This window comes from Falco biarmicus, chromosome 5 (genome assembly GCF_023638135.1).
Source record: "Falco biarmicus isolate bFalBia1 chromosome 5, bFalBia1.pri, whole genome shotgun sequence".
In the NCBI taxonomy this organism is placed as follows: Eukaryota; Metazoa; Chordata; class Aves; order Falconiformes; family Falconidae; genus Falco; species Falco biarmicus.
This window is the reverse complement of record NC_079292.1, coordinates 65687157-65703013: the sequence shown is the minus strand read 5'-3', so window position 1 is coordinate 65703013 and position 15857 is coordinate 65687157. Positions and strand designations below refer to the sequence as shown.

The 15857-nt window shown below is 37.3% G+C and overlaps 1 protein-coding gene across 2 annotated transcripts in view; it reads right to left on the bottom strand.

Moving 5' to 3' along the window:
- Nucleotides 1–221: 221 nt before the first annotated feature.
- The window catches only part of MTPN (myotrophin), a 44277-nt gene continuing 28641 nt past the window's right edge, over nucleotides 222–15857 (bottom strand). For both annotated transcript variants that reach the window (XM_056340605.1, XM_056340604.1), the window contains one exon: nucleotides 222–3451. In XM_056340605.1, coding sequence (XP_056196580.1) covers nucleotides 3365–3451 — 87 coding nt within the window. In that variant the 3' untranslated portion in view covers nucleotides 222–3364. The remainder of the gene's footprint in view (nucleotides 3452–15857) is intronic.

Sequence of the window (15857 nt, the reverse complement as noted above, 5' to 3'; positions counted from 1 at the left end):
TCTTTTAAATGGATTAATTAAAAAACCCAAAACAACTTCATATATTTAGTTCTCAAAGCAGCTTCCATTCCACATTTAAGTCTTCTAAGTATCTGAACATTTTAATCACTGTACATATGAGCTGGAGCTTAGATGCCTTCCAGACAAATATAAAGTTGTAGCCAGAGATTAAAAAACCAAAACAAAACTGGAGCAGAGGGAAATAAAACTCTACATTCTCATATCGCACAATTCAAGTTTATTCCATTCATTCTTGCAACACAAACTTAAAAATACAGTATCATTTAGCATTCTGATGTCTATGAACCATGATAATGATGAACCCAACTGTGTCAAAACAGTTAACAATGGTGAAAAGAGGAAGTCAAATATCAAAATGCACAGAGCACTAGTTTTCTTCTGTCACTGCGTAGAAAGATGATTGTTTATCCATTTACAAAATATAATTAAGACAAGTTCATTTTGAAATTTCGCATGCAACACTGCAATTGCTTGCCTAGGACACTCCATTCTTACCAGCCTCTTCTACAAATAATTCAATCTTATGTTAAAGGATAGAGTTCCATTTGATTATCATATTTCTTTTCCCATTTGCTCCCCTTAAGAAAAAGGAGCAGAGGGTATTAAATTCAAAATATACTTCAGGTTATAACTTATTGAGCACAAATTTCAAAGAGAAAGGTTTAAGAACAGAGTAGATTTCCAAGTATATGAGATTCCAGTCTGAGAAAGTATTAAGTTCTGTTTATAGAATATAAAATGATTTATGGTTTGGTATTTTCATCTAGTTAGGACCTACTCAAAGACAGAGGCAGCCACCCATTAATTTTTCCATAATATAGCTAACAAGAAGGGAAGAAATGAACAAGCCCAGTTTCTAGACAACTAAAAAAGCATAAGCTTTTATCATTACTTTTTTTTTAATCCTGGGCAAAATGATCAATTACCTCTTAAGTAGTGCAAAAAGCAAAAAAGTATTTCTTCTTTATGAGCCAAACATTAAATGCCATCTTTTAACTATCTCAAAAGGCAGCTTGGGTATATATTACAGCCAAATTAACACTTGTCTCACTGAAGTCTGCATTTTTTTTTTCAAGTGAAGTAAGAAAAAATCAGGTGTCTACATAATTGTAGAAAAAGGGAGGCAAAATTGCCTCAGTGAATCACCAGAAGAGTTAGTACAAAGACGATGTTCATTTACTATAATGCTCAGTTGATTGAGAGTCAATGAGAGTTGAAGGGCAGGGCAGGAAAGAATGCAGAGGAAAAACCCAAAAAAATCCAAAAGCACTACGGCCAGACAACTCGACACTAATTAACACAAAAAACTTGAATAATCAAGTTTTCCACATAAGAACAGATTGCAGTTTTCTAGACTAGTATTTCAATAGCTAAGTATTTAGTAGCATAATACGGAGGCAAATTTATGCCAAAGATTGTTACTTTCATAGCTGAATAAAGAATTAAACCTATAGTCTGTGTTCACACTGTTACAATGACATGACAATCCAGCACTGATCAGAGATAAGATTAAACAGTTCTCTTTAAATAGTCATTAAAAGCCCTGTTCACCAAACATGCTTGTTCTTTTATCAGCAGCTCACCGACTGATTTATCACCGATTTCCAACCCTTCTGCTCTTCCTTGCCACTCATCTCCAAGAAGCAAATAGTAATTGCACTATACAGTTCATGGCCAGAGTTGATTGTTTTCTCCATTGCTTTTCTTATGGAATGTGTACACGTAAATCAGTTTCTGCTCTCATTTTACAGTTTAAATGCAAGGCTTTTTATAGCTGAGACATTCAATCATAATATGCAACATATGATTCAAGTAAAACTAAGTCTCCATTAAATATGAGTGGTAGTCACTAGCCTACTTCTATGTAACTTCTCACTTTCAACAGCGATATCAAAATAATACCAGCTACTTTTGTTTAAGAATTCAGCATGAGACATTATATACATTTGTTTTCTGTATTCTGTACGCTATCAGAAAGTTTGAAATCTGTATTCAAAAAAGAGGAAGATGTACAGTTTGTGGTATACACTTTTCTGTTATAAAACTTGTTATTCAATTTTGGGTGAATCAGCAGTCTAATGAAAATTTTCAAGATGAAACCCAGAAGTTCAGACATTCCTGAGGACTGTAAGATGTGACAGAATCCCTACAACATCATTTAATACCTTCCCATGAATTATCAAGGCTGTCATAGTACTGTCATACTTACTGGTACAGCAAATCTTATCTAAAAGTCCATGGATAATGTAGTATGGTTGCACTGGGAATTTTCACAACAAGCTCCATGCCTTAATGAACTTTAAGAGGTTCTTTCAGCCAACAATAAAACGCCAGTTCAAAGATATGCAGAATTAAAAGTTTGGGTTCTTTCCTCCGGTAGTTAGAGCAAGACTTCTACTTGTACGTCTTCCTGTTCCTACCACCCAAACTTAGAAAGCTGACATGTATCTTTAAAGTTTACCAGAAAAGTTCAGCATCAATATTCACCTAACATGAATGTCCAAATCTGACTTCATTATCCTTGTGTACCAGCCTGTAGCTTTTGCACGTGTCTAAATTTTATGACACTAAGTAAAGAAATTCTATCTTACAATCCTTTTGGAAATAACTACAGTGACATTTTGAACTCTCTCAAGAACAGTTGCTTAAAATGTCTGCCCTGGACTAGAACAAATATGGGAAAAAAATCCAAAAGTACCTTGGCAGATATTCTGGAGTGTAACACCACAATGCCTCAACTGATCTTTCCTGGTTTACTTGAGTCAGGAAAACATTAGTGTGACATCCAATTAGTCAATATAAAGAACAGCTCCAATAACTAGTATCAAAAGTCCTCAAAACTGCAACAAAAGCTTTAGGCAGAATAAGAATAAAGCTACCTGCTGAGAGAGAAGAGAGAAAAGCAACCCAGCCACCTACATTACTACACTTCAGATTATGGCAGACACTAATAGCATGGGACTATTGTCTCCTTCACAATTAGTTTCAGGTACATAGCACAGTACTTCCATCTAAAGGAATCTTTCAACAAAAATCTTAGTACTAACCTAGGAGGTTTACAAGCCAAAAATTCAAGATCATGGTCTGTCTTCCTTCTTCCATTTTCGTGAGAAATGGGAAGAGATTGTGCACTGACAAGAAGTGCTACAGGAACACTGTTCCTAATAGTTTTCAACCCTCTCCAAACAGATTATCTTTGATACAAGCCCCTAACTAGTCTGATTCATGAAGAATTTCCCTCCCCCCCAGAGTATTTAGCTGAAGAAGCTGGAAGATGCAAAGAGTGACAGACAGGCAGCAGTGTGAGGCCACAAGAGAGGCATTTAAGATATCAGTCCATCCGTCACTGAAGAAGAGTTTTGATTGCCTGGTTGTCAGTGGCTTCAAAGGCAGTTAGTCCATCTGGGCCTTTCACAGTCTTATCAGCACCCTGTAAAGACATTGAGAAGGACTGTCAATTCACAAGGCCAGGCTGTATTAGTATTAAGTGTGTCACAACAGTTATTTACCTTGGATAGTTATATTAATTATATACGGCTTTCTAGTGCAGTGCATTGTTTTCATTTAGAAACTAAACCGCCAAGATTCATGTACAAAACTATCTGGCATGCAGCTAATCGAAGTTTCAAACTTTACAATTAGAAATAAAAAGTCACATAACTTTTGTCACACAGCAAGTTGCAATATCAACAAATTATCAATTAATCTTGGATAGAAACAGAAGGATTTTTGTTTGTTTTTACTCTTATGAATGCAAGAATTCAGCGTTACGCACTTGACGAAATCTGTGGTGCAAAAAGCTTTTTCACATGCTAAATTAGACAGTTAACATCTGGAAGTGCTTACTTATTATTCTATTAAAAATATAAAATCATACTATTTTCTTTCTATATCATAAAAGACTACATCCATCTAGGATTGTGCTTCTCTCCCATTTTGAAAAAATCCCTATTGCTACATACATAATAACCACCACCAAACCATGAAATCACTCCAAGTCCAAAACTGATAAAGTTTGTTTTGAATGAACTATGCATACAACTAAGAGGCAACAAAACAGAATAGGGAGATAACAGAAGTATAGAGGATAACAGAAATGCACCAACTAGACAAAGTGCAGAATAGCAAGCACAAACACAGCCTCAGTGCTAGGATTATGGAAGGACAGCAGAAGAAGAGAAGCAGAGAGCGATTAGCTACTCATGTTTGAGCACTGTGCAGTCATATACCTAAAAAGGAAAACCCAGATTAGATTGTAAATAGGGTAAAGGGATAAATATTATTAGAGAACACAGGACTGACTACAGAAATAGAGAGATGTTTCCTGAAAATAAGGTTAGACTCCAGAACAACTTTTCTTGAGAAGATAGGCAAGTGTAAGACCTTTTAAATATGTGTATTTGCTCAATCAAAATGACAGGAAAAAAGACTGTGGGTACAAGACACACTTTTTCAAGAGCATGTACTACAGAGATTTGTCTTTATGTATAAACCCTCTGTAGAAGAAGTACAAATCCTTTCTCACACTACAAGGAAGTGCACAGATTAATAGTTACTATTAAGGACACCCAATCGCTTTTTAAGAACATAATGGACCTAGAACTTCCAGAGGTTCTTTACTGATAAAATATTATACACGAAAGCCCCACTAAATTTCCATACGTACTACCACGTCTGTTCCCAAGACAACTCTCAGCCTAATAAGCTTCCCATTGTAACTGTTTCCAAAAATCTAATAAACTGGATCTGATATTAGAATGAATCATAGAATGGTTTGGGTTGGAAGGGACCTTAAAGATCATCTAGTTCCAGCTTCCACTAGACCAGGTTGTTCAAAGCCCCATCCAACCTGGCCTTGAACACTTCCAGGGATGGGGCATCCACTTCTCTTGGAAGTCTGTTCCACTGCCTCACCACCTTCATTGTAAAGAATTTCCTCCTTGTATCTAATCTCTTTCAGCTGAAAGCCGTTTCTCCTTGTCCCATCACTACATGCCCTTGTACAAAGTCCCTCTCCAGCTTTCTTGTAGGCCCCCTTGAGCTACCAGAAGGCTGCCATAAGGGCTCCCCAGAGCCTTCTCTTCTCCAGGCTGAAGAACTCTTAACTGTCTCAGCCTACCTCTGATAATTTTTGTGGCCCTCGAATGGACTTGCTCCAACAGCTCCATGTCCATATGCTGGGGGCCCCAGAGCTGCATGCAGTACTACAGGTGGGGTCTCATGAGAGAGTGGGTAGATGGGGAGAATCACCTCCCTTGAACGGCTGGCCAGGCTTCTTTCGATGTAGCCCAAAAAGCTGACCATATTCTAGGCTGCAAGCTTATATTGCCAGGCCATGTTGAGCTTATCAACCAAGACCCCCAAGTCTTTCTCTTCAGGGCTGCTCTCGATACATTCTCTGCCCAGCCTGTATTTGTGCTTGGGATTGCCCCAAAAATCATGTGCAGAACCTTGCAATTGGCCTTGTTGAACTTCATGAGGTTTGCATGGGCCCACCTCTCAAGTCTGTCGAGGTCCCGCTAGACAGCATCCCTTCCCTCCACTGTGTCGACCACACCACACAGATTGGTGTCATCAAACTTGCTGAGGGTGCACTCAACCCCAAATTGCTATGATCTGCTACCAATACTACTTTTCACATCATAAAATATCTCCCTCAAACACCTGAATATTCACAAGTAATCTGCCATTCTAAAAAGATGTGTTTACAGTGGTTTCTAAGGCTGTGTTTGGTGGCAGTCAGCTGTGGGGGCAGGGAGACATGCTTCCGCTATCAGGGAAAGAGCCTGAGAAAATGAAATTATATTGGGAACTCCAGTAAAGAATTTAGAGGGGGATATTTATAATTGCAGTAACTCCTTCCAAGCAGCTCATTTTCTCTAGTACCTTTCAGGAAGCAGAACACATACAAAACATTTAGTGCACATGCAACAAATTCACTCCAGGACAGGTGCAAGCCTAACATTTACATCTCTCCTGTTACCGTGTAACATCCTCATCCCAAACAGTAGGCTCCACACTGCAGTATCACTGTTCTACTCAGCATGAACATGAGCTGAATCATTCTGTTCCTAAGAAGTGACATTGTAAACACACACTTAGGCTGAAACCACTGAAACTCATTGCTTGTGAAACATTTATTTTTTTTCTCCTGAAAAAAACACAACTGAGATTTAACAGGTATTTTAACAGTTGCCATCTTGGCTGTCGTAGAAGAAAGGCAACCATGAAAGAAGTAATGGCTTCTTTTGCAGGTGTTGGTTGTTTCTACTGCTTAGATAGCACTCTCAAATTAGAATCCATATGGAAATCAAAGGGCTTCAAAGCTGTTCTTTGATGTTAAGCTCAGAAAACCCGAAGGAACTCACACTTGAAGGAAAATGGAACTATGCAGTAACTGACCAACTGTATTCACCTTGAATCAGAGTTTAAAGAACTTATAAACCTCTCCACCAACGTACCAGCATTTTGGGTATAAAAAATATAACTGTTAAAAGTTCTCTTCATACTTTAAAGTTACTGCAGCTAATTTAGACATAGGACTGCTTTCCACCCTCATGCACATTTGTACTTCAGAAAAGTTACAGATATGCAAGTCCTGACTTTCTAAAACAGCTTTACTGAATGTAGGATAAGAGGGTCATGATTACCTAAGGAGGACACCGTTTAATAAACTCTGTGTTAATAAATTAGGAGAACGGCCCCTTAGCTAGGCTGAAAGATTTCTGCCTGCATTTAATATAATGAGAAGAAATAATAAAGTTCAGGTCAATAGGACTTCAATTTTCAGAAGTACAACACTGCCTGGAAGCAAGTTTAATGAAAAGTTATAGAAGTATGATGATTCTACAGTATTCTCTACTTCCTCAGAATAAAAAGTATTAACAGATTATGTTTGCATTTATGTTGTTTTCTTAAATTACACACAGAAATACATATAAACTCTTCTTTCCTTGGCAGGGTAATAACAAACAAGAATGTCTGCCCTCTTACGCCACTGAGCAAATCACAAGCATTAAACATGCTCTGAAGGCAGTAAAATAGCTGCTAGGGTAACACTGCAGTTCAGGGGGAAAAAACCAACAAACAGCAACCCCAAAACATGAAGGCAGCAAAGGCAATGCAGAGCTGTCACCAAACCCTGTGAAACTGGAACTGAGGGCACTTAGTTAAGCTGGTAGAAGATTGGTACTCAGAATGAGTTGCCAGATGAAACTATGAAGGCAGATGTCCATTTGTTCAAAAAAGGATATGGATGAATTCAGGCACAACAAATTATAACATTTCTTAAAGGGGATAGATATGCGTACCTCTGAAGTCCCTAATACAACTATGAATGAGGGGAATAGGTGAGCAGAAGTGCTCATACTCACATCCCTTCCCAAATGTCATCCCTTCTGCCACTGTCAGAGGTGGAAAAAAAAAAAAGTGCTAAATTGCCTAACTCAATAGGATATTTTTTAACACATTTTTAGTAAAAAGCAGAGATCAAATTGCATTAGATATTTAAAATCTAAAAAACCCAGAACTATCTTGAAAACTGAACAAATGGGTGTGATTTGTCAAATCTTTTGCAACAAACCTCATCCTCCATTAGAAGCATTCAAAACAGTTTGTTTGTAGTAACATCGCAGTGGCTTCTACACTAAAAATCTTTTTAAATTACAATCTCAAAAAAAAGATTCTTAAAGAAAAACATTGAACAATTTGAATTTTGTATATTTTTGCTTTTCAAATAGGCATCCCTTAAATCTGCTATTCCTGAAGAAGCTAAAAGCAAACTGAAATACAGTGATGTTGCTTCAGTCCAGTTTTTAGTACTCATTACTTAATCTGTTATTCTGTAGAAGGCTGGCACATAAGATGAGCAAAATAAAACTTTGGTGTTTTGGAAGACAAGTCAGTTCAGACTTTGTCAAAAGCTACTAAAAATTAATTTTCTCCCCAGTAGTAGAATATGGTCCACTATTATGTTACTTAACATTATTAATAGTTCTGAAAAGACAGAGGTGAAAAAAATGAACAAAAGATCGGTCAATTCTGCTTCATTTTGAGGTCACAACATGCTGCAAACAACTTCACTGTTTAAAATTATAAAGACTATTTTAATATACCTCAAATTCCTAGAAAAATATTTTTAAGATTAATAAAAAGGAATAACTTCTGTTTATGTAGTAGTAGGACAAGCCCTACCTCTGAACTTTAAGCAGGAAATGCTCTTTAGACCAACTGTAGTTACTTTCATCTATTACAGTAAGTGAGAGCAAAACATTTTCAACTGAAACTCAGACACTGATAGAGCAGTTTTAGGCATCACAGCCTCCATAGGTGTGCTCATGGTGATGTCCGTGGTATAATATTACACACACTTTCATAAACTTGAAAAATATCCTACAAATTCCCAGAACTATTTCTAGGCTATATACTGTATTGGTAAGACTTGATAGTTTAAAAAGGAAGAATTATTAAAAAGGGCAGTTCTATAGGAATAGGCAACATGAATTCTTCAAAAGATATGTTTTAAAGGATACGGTATTTTGATTTCTAGCCTGACCAAAAAGAGTGTTTATTAGAAAAGCTTGTCTCAACTCTGACTTAGAGCATTTACACTACTTCTGGTAGCCATAACACCTTAAGATTTAACTCATTCTACTCTATTAAATTCACCTATCCCTTGTTGATGACAGTAAAAACCATCTTCACCCATTGTTTATTTCAGTACCTGAGTCTTTCAATTTTTAAGAATTAATATGACACTGTATATTACCTACAGGTAACTGTAGGTTAATTAAGCTTTTTGGAGGCTGATCTAGCATACATGTAGCAGCTGTTTGTTAATCTAAACATCAAAATCTTGTGCCCAAATGGAAGGTAAAGTCTTCTCTAATGTACAGAAAAGTTTCAAGTGTAAAACCTCACATTTAATTCCGCCCCCCCACACACACACACTTAAATGTTTTACAGTTTTATAACAACTTTGTGATTTCAGACCAGCATTGGAGCTTTAACCCTTATAGATCTGGAAGGAGTGACACTCCTTGAACATTTTAAACATGCCAACAAAAACTTTGGTTTTAATCTTTAACTTTAAATTGTCACATTATCGATGTTTTAGTTTAGTTCATATTGGGCAGACCTGAACCACCAGAGATGGCCACAACTGTGCTATGTTGAAAACCATTTAATGAATCCAATCTGTGAAAATCATGGCAGTAATTGATTGTGGTTGATCACTACGATTAGCACAATAGCAGTGCTTGAAACCACTCGATCAACTGTAATCTCAATTTTTGAAGTTTTAAAACTATATTTAAGTTTCTTATGTAATAAATCAAACTGAGCATTACTGATTCCAAAATTAGAATATCTAAACAAGGCATCAGGAAACTCACTGAAATGATAACTTCAGAAGAAAGCATGTAATAAAGGCCCTTTTGAGAAACTCCTTTGGAAGATTTACGTTAGGTGTTTTTCAGTTATCCTGTGCATGCACTGTAATTATGAGAGCAAAGTCTTATAACTATTTCACTTTGTTTTGAACAATGCAAGTTGTTTTATTTATGCAATGTAACTGTATGTTGATTATATCTGTTTTTTTCATATTGGAAAAAGTGTCTAAACTTGAATACCAACAGACATTATTGTAATATGTGAAGCTACAGTTCAAAGTACTTTAATCATAAAACTGTAATTCAACAAAATGTTTTTTACTATGCTTCATGAATAGAAAAAAATGCAAAATATTGGGGATCAAATCTATCCAACCATTCTAATGGGTGAAGACTCAGGTTTTGGGTTTGGGGTTTTTTTCCCCTCTAAAACACTGTCAACAACTTCAATACTGGACAAAGGATTTACCAGAGCGAAAACAACATTCTAGAGCTGTGTGCTTTCTGAAGCTGCAAAATAACTGCTTAAAACTGCTGGAGTACTCATTTGCAACCACTAATGAATATTTAAATCACATTTCAAAAACTTCCTATAAAACCTACCAGAAAATTCCATCAGATGGTTCTTTTTTTCAGTACTTAATTCACCATTTTTAATGAATATACTTTCCAAGGTCAAACCAAATGTTAAGGGATTACTTGCCTTTCACAGATCACACTTTAAATGATTGCAGGATTCTAAGAAGAAACTTAATAGCTAAATCACTTGGTTTGGGGAGCTCTTAATACACCTCCAGAGACAGTGACTTGAAAAGCTAAAGTGTTAAAACACAGACAAGATTATGGAAGGAGTTCTGCAGTTTTCCTGTTGCTCCAGTTATTTAATATGCAGCCAAATTCTACAGAATCACCAGCTGGTTTAGAAAATGTTAAATATGTCATAATTTGGAGCCACAGTTGACGCAAAACAGAATTTAATGCATTCTTAGGGGCATAGTGGGAGGGAAGAGGCAGGGAATAAGATCTATTAAATCTAAACTTACCCAGAAGTAATCAGTTCCAGTTCCCTGAAACTGCACAAGGGAGGTATAGCAGCACGGTATACTCTGTTCTGGCAGGTATAATATTCTAGACTTTCTTACTTCTACCAGTGAAACCCCTCCTCTGAGCATGTAACTACAGCTTTTTTTCAAGCATCTATTTTGCTTCCCACCTCCTTGAAGTCTCATGCTACCTGCAGTTACAGCTGAATGTTACTTCCCATACAAAGGTTAAAACCACTGTTATTAACCTGAACTGGTATTCAGATTTTGCCCTGCCTATTTCTTTGTAAAGGTTTTTAATATTTTTATTTTCATTGCTAAAATGAAGCAATGATAAGCTTTTTTTTCTTAGAAAATGCATATATTTGATTACAGGTACATTTCCCAGACAATGAAACTGTGCATTCCGACAACATGATTCCCTGTGATCAGGTACTTCCAGACACCCTCCCAACATAAGCTTCTAGACAAATTTAATTTTCCACAGACCTTATACTGCACAGCTAAGGGATTCAGACTTGCATGGAAACAAAACAAAAACAACAAAAGGAATATAGCTGTGGCAAAAGTTATGCAAGGGCTAAATAACCTTTAGCTTGACTATTTTTTTTTTCATAGAAGAAAAGTTGTAAGGCTGCATTAATCCCTCAGATACAACAATATCTCAGCTACCTGCTGTCAAATGACAATAGCTAGTGCTTTCTTTAGTTTACTGAAACTAGTAAAAATCAAACCAGGCTTTCAAAATGATGATGACAAACAGGCTTGCAAAATATTTTCCCCAGTTCTTCAAGAATAAACATGAAGTATGGTAATAAAGGGAAACAGACCAGTTGTGCCTTTGCAATTAATAGTATAAAGCAAGTGTGGGTATAAGGGACACTACAGGGCTAGCTAAAGGGACTTCATCCTTCCCATCCGCTCCATGTCTCTTATTCTCAAATTTCATCTGAAATTCATTCATCTCCTACAGAAACTGTCAGAACAGTCAGCTGAGCAAGTATTTAGTACGTGGCAACAAGCAAACACCACCTGCCATTTACAAGGAAACAACACAGAGATCAGGTGAGCAGTAAAACAGAGAAACTAGGTTCTATCATACATCTGCAAAAACTGTAATCAAACCCAGGAGGCCACCCTCTAGAACAGGCAGGTCACATTGCAAAAGCACTGAGAAAAATTTCCAAGGCAGCAGCTGAAGTGAAACTGATGATACCTCCGTTCCGTCTCTTGATTTGGCACCAGCATTTCTCGAATTCCGTAAACTAACACAAGGAGCTAAATCCACAACAGAACTTTAATTTAAAACCACTACAGGACACCACAAACTAAACTTCTGAAGACAGCTCAGGTGTTTGGCTGAGCAGATTTAAATGTGACTGCACATTGGCTGTACGTTACAAAGCATCCAGTGGCAATGCCTACTTAATCAGGTCACCCTCCATCTCCACAGACCCTTATCAATCCTTACAAGGCTACCGAGGTGGGTTTTTTTTGTAAAGTCTTGCTAGATTCCTCACTCATTTCCAAACGCTGCCATACAAAATCCATTTTAGGGGACTGGTAATAGTGTAGAGACTCCTCAGCCCACTGAATGTTTTGTCTTGTCAAACTATAGCCTCAAAAGCTAATTTAATAATAGAATACTTCAAATTGCCCAAGGAAAGGGCCATTTATAGATCATATACCACACCTTTCCACTTTGTTTCTTCAGACAGCTGCACGTTAAATTATATTTCCCTACTACAGTGTCATGGTTTAACCCTGGCTGGCAACCAAGCACCACAAAGCCACTCGCTCACTTCCCCCTGCCCCCCACAGGATAGGGGAGAGGACTGGAAAAGTAAAAGTGAGAAAACTCATGAACTGAGATAGACAGTTTAATAGGTAAAGCAAAAGCCATACACGCAAACAGAGCAAAATAAGGAATTCATTCGCTACTTCCCATCAGCAGGCAGGTGTTCAGCCATCTCCAGGAAAACTGGCCTCCATCAGGCATAACAGTTACTTGGGAAGACAAACGCCGTAATACCAGATGTCCCCCCTTCCTTCTTCCCCCAGTTTATATACTGAGCATGACATCATATGGTATGGAATATCCCTTTGGCTAGTTTGGGTCAGCTGCCCTGGCTGTGTCCTCTCACAATTTCCCCTGCCCCTCCAGCCCTCTCGCCAGCAGGGCCTGAGAAACTAAAAAGTCATTGACTTGGTATGAACATCACCCAGCAGCAACCAAAACCATGAGTGTGCTATCAACTTTGTTCCCACACCAAACCCAAAACACAGCACTGCACCAGCTACTAAGAAGAAAATTAACTCTATCCCAGGATATGCAGCCATGAATGCCCAGAACGAAATTATTCCAGAATTAAGGTTGATAGTTAGATCTTTTGAATTTTCAGAAAGAAGCTCATTTATGTAACTTAATAAACATTCAAGTCCTTGAAAGCCACAAGATTTAGACATAAGGCATGCAACACAACAACTCTCCCAGCAACAGTAATTTTACTCAGCTGACCAAACCTAGCCACAGGTAATGAATGGTGGTGATAATTTTGACCTGACAATGTACAGTTCTATTCCAGACTTGAACACCAGCATGATGGAAAGTTGAATACATTGAGGAATGGCAGACACTGAAGTTGGCTGATAGAAAGCCTTCAAGGACAAGTCAGATAGTCATCTACTCTACAACAGTGCCATTCTTAAAAATGACTTGAAGATAACCTCTTGGGATCCCTTCCAGGCTTTTTAAAAATTATTTAATCCGCATGCTAGATATGGTTGAACCTGATTTAAGTTTTTCCTCAACATATTCCAACAAATACTGCAGAATAAAATAGAAAATTCTGCTTCTGAGACAGAGTGCTTATCAAGGTATCACCCTGCTATGGTACTGTCAAACCAGATCAGTGCTTCAGGGAGCTCTTGAGAATTTGAAACATCTCTCCTTCTACTGCCTTCACATAAAACTTCACATATGGTCAGCTCCCAGAGGAATCTTGCTTCCCCAGAAGCTGTGAAGCCATTTGATTCTGATGCATTGCTAACCCCAGTGAACAAGAACAGGTTAGCTGGTTGTGACTATAGCAAGAATGGCTGGAAGCACTACTTGAAAGTTGGAATTGGCTTTATACTGCTTCTCAGAAAACAATCGGACAAAAAGCTAGTTTAGGAGTAGGAACAATGTCTTTAGTCTTGCTCCTCCTGCTGTCAGTCCAAATACAGTCTAACACTTAAGTTTTTGGTAAGAAAGGAAAACACAGTTAATGTCACCTGTGTGTTCAATAAATGCATATAATTAGCATAACAACTCTTGCTCTATATAAGTCCAAATGGGTCCACCAGCTTTATAATTAATAACAGCTTCTGAGGAGAAAAGGAGCATCTTCTCTCCAGACCAATGGAAGAACTGGTTTTTTACTTGTCTTTATAGTGTTTATTCTCTTCTGTTGAAAAGGGTGATAGGGAACAGAATTAGAACTATGTCATGTCATTTCTCCCACCTTACCACTAAAAGAGCAATGCATATAAAAGACAGTTTGACACATCACATCCAGTGGATTAGATAGATTTCAATGGATTCATAAAAGCTGTGTAGCTCAGATGTCATAACTACATGTCTAAAAAAATCCTAATCCTCAACTCTTGCAGGTGAGTGACGGTCTCTTCTCCTGAGTAACAAATGAGAGGAGAAGAGGAAATGGCCTCAATATCTGGGGAGGTTCAGAGTAGATACGAAGAAAAAATTCTTCACTAAAAGGATAGTCAAAGCATTTGAACAGGCTGCCCATCTTCACTAAAAGGATAGTCAAGCATTTGAACAGGCTGCTCAGGAAGGTAGTGGAATCACCATCCCTGGAGGTATTTAAAAAGGTGCGTAGACATGGCATTTAGAAACATGGTTTAGCAGTAGACTTTGCCAGTTTACAGTTGTACTCTGTGATCTTAAGGGTCTCTTCTGAACTAAATGATTCTATGATTCTATCAGTTCAGCTGTATATGGATGGCCAGCGATTCCCAGATAAACCACCAGCCTTCACTATTCCAAAAAAAGTCATTTGTATTTTAGACACAGCGTCATCACAGCATTCAAATTCCATGTGTGATAAGCATTAGCTAAGAAAAATGAAACAGTCCTTTCTGAGGAATACCAAGAGCAAACTGCTTTATCATAGGAAAGTCCTGTTGAAAGTTAGTTGAAATTCCATAAAACAAATGGTTGCTTTAAGGGACAACAGTTGGTGTAATGTCTTCAACTATTAGTATAATCTACAGAAAATTCCAAGTCACGTGGCGTACATGAAAACTTTTGTAGAGACTGAACTGATAAGAGCCAGGATAGGTCCCCCAATGTCTTTCAAGTAAAGCCCTTATGAGTGTAACGTGTTTCTAACATGAGCTTTGAAGAAGCTCGGCTGTGTTTTACTGTGCAACTGCATGATCACCAGTATCAACAATAGAAAGCACAGGTTTGCAGCAGCCCAGACTACTTCAATTTAAGATCAACTGGCCATTCTAATAATTCTAGTCAGTTTAAGAGCTTAGAATCTTGATTCAGTGTCTCTATATGTATTTATTACCCTCTGAAAGTGAATTACGCCCAATTATTTTTAATGGGTTTACTGCTTTCAGCGGAAGAATGTTTAAAAAATGCTTTGCAGTCACACCATGTGAAGGAGTAAACAGCTTATTCCATCATATGAATGAATCTTCTTCAGTAACAGAGTTTACAAAAATCCTACAGTGTCATCTTGACTAAGCTAACCTTTTTCATAATTGATACTTTTATTAAGGTACATTTTCTGCATTTTATATTCAATTAAGGTCTGAAACACTACTTGGAATGACCTTCCTCCTCTCAATAGTTCAAGAGTCTCACATGAAAAGTTTATGAACATTCCCACAACTCACAGTACTAGAAGGCAGTACAGAATGTTAACTTAAAACAATTCAATTCCCAAATCAACAACTGCATCCAACAATTATTTATATTACATCTAATCTTATCAGATCAAGAAGAACAATCTCTTCTTCCTTACAAAATTTTAACTTGATCAAACTGCTAGCTTTTTTATATTTGTAATATGCACATACACTAAGGAGATACGCATCACTGTGTTAATCGGTTCTCAGAACTTATGAAAGTACAAAATAATACTCGTTATTTTTGTTTTCCGGTTTAAATTACGTTAAGGAGGTTACTGACTTTAGTCCAAAAGCTTAAGGTATATGCTATGACAGAGGCCATGTATGCAAGAGATCAGCTAACAGGGTAAATGAAGGCAGCTGAAAGTAGGTACATGTAAAATAATGAAGCTTTTTAGCAGTAAATAGAAGTGTAATATTTCAAAAGCAACAAAGAACAGCTTTGAAGAAATCTTAAATATATTGATTGGTCCTT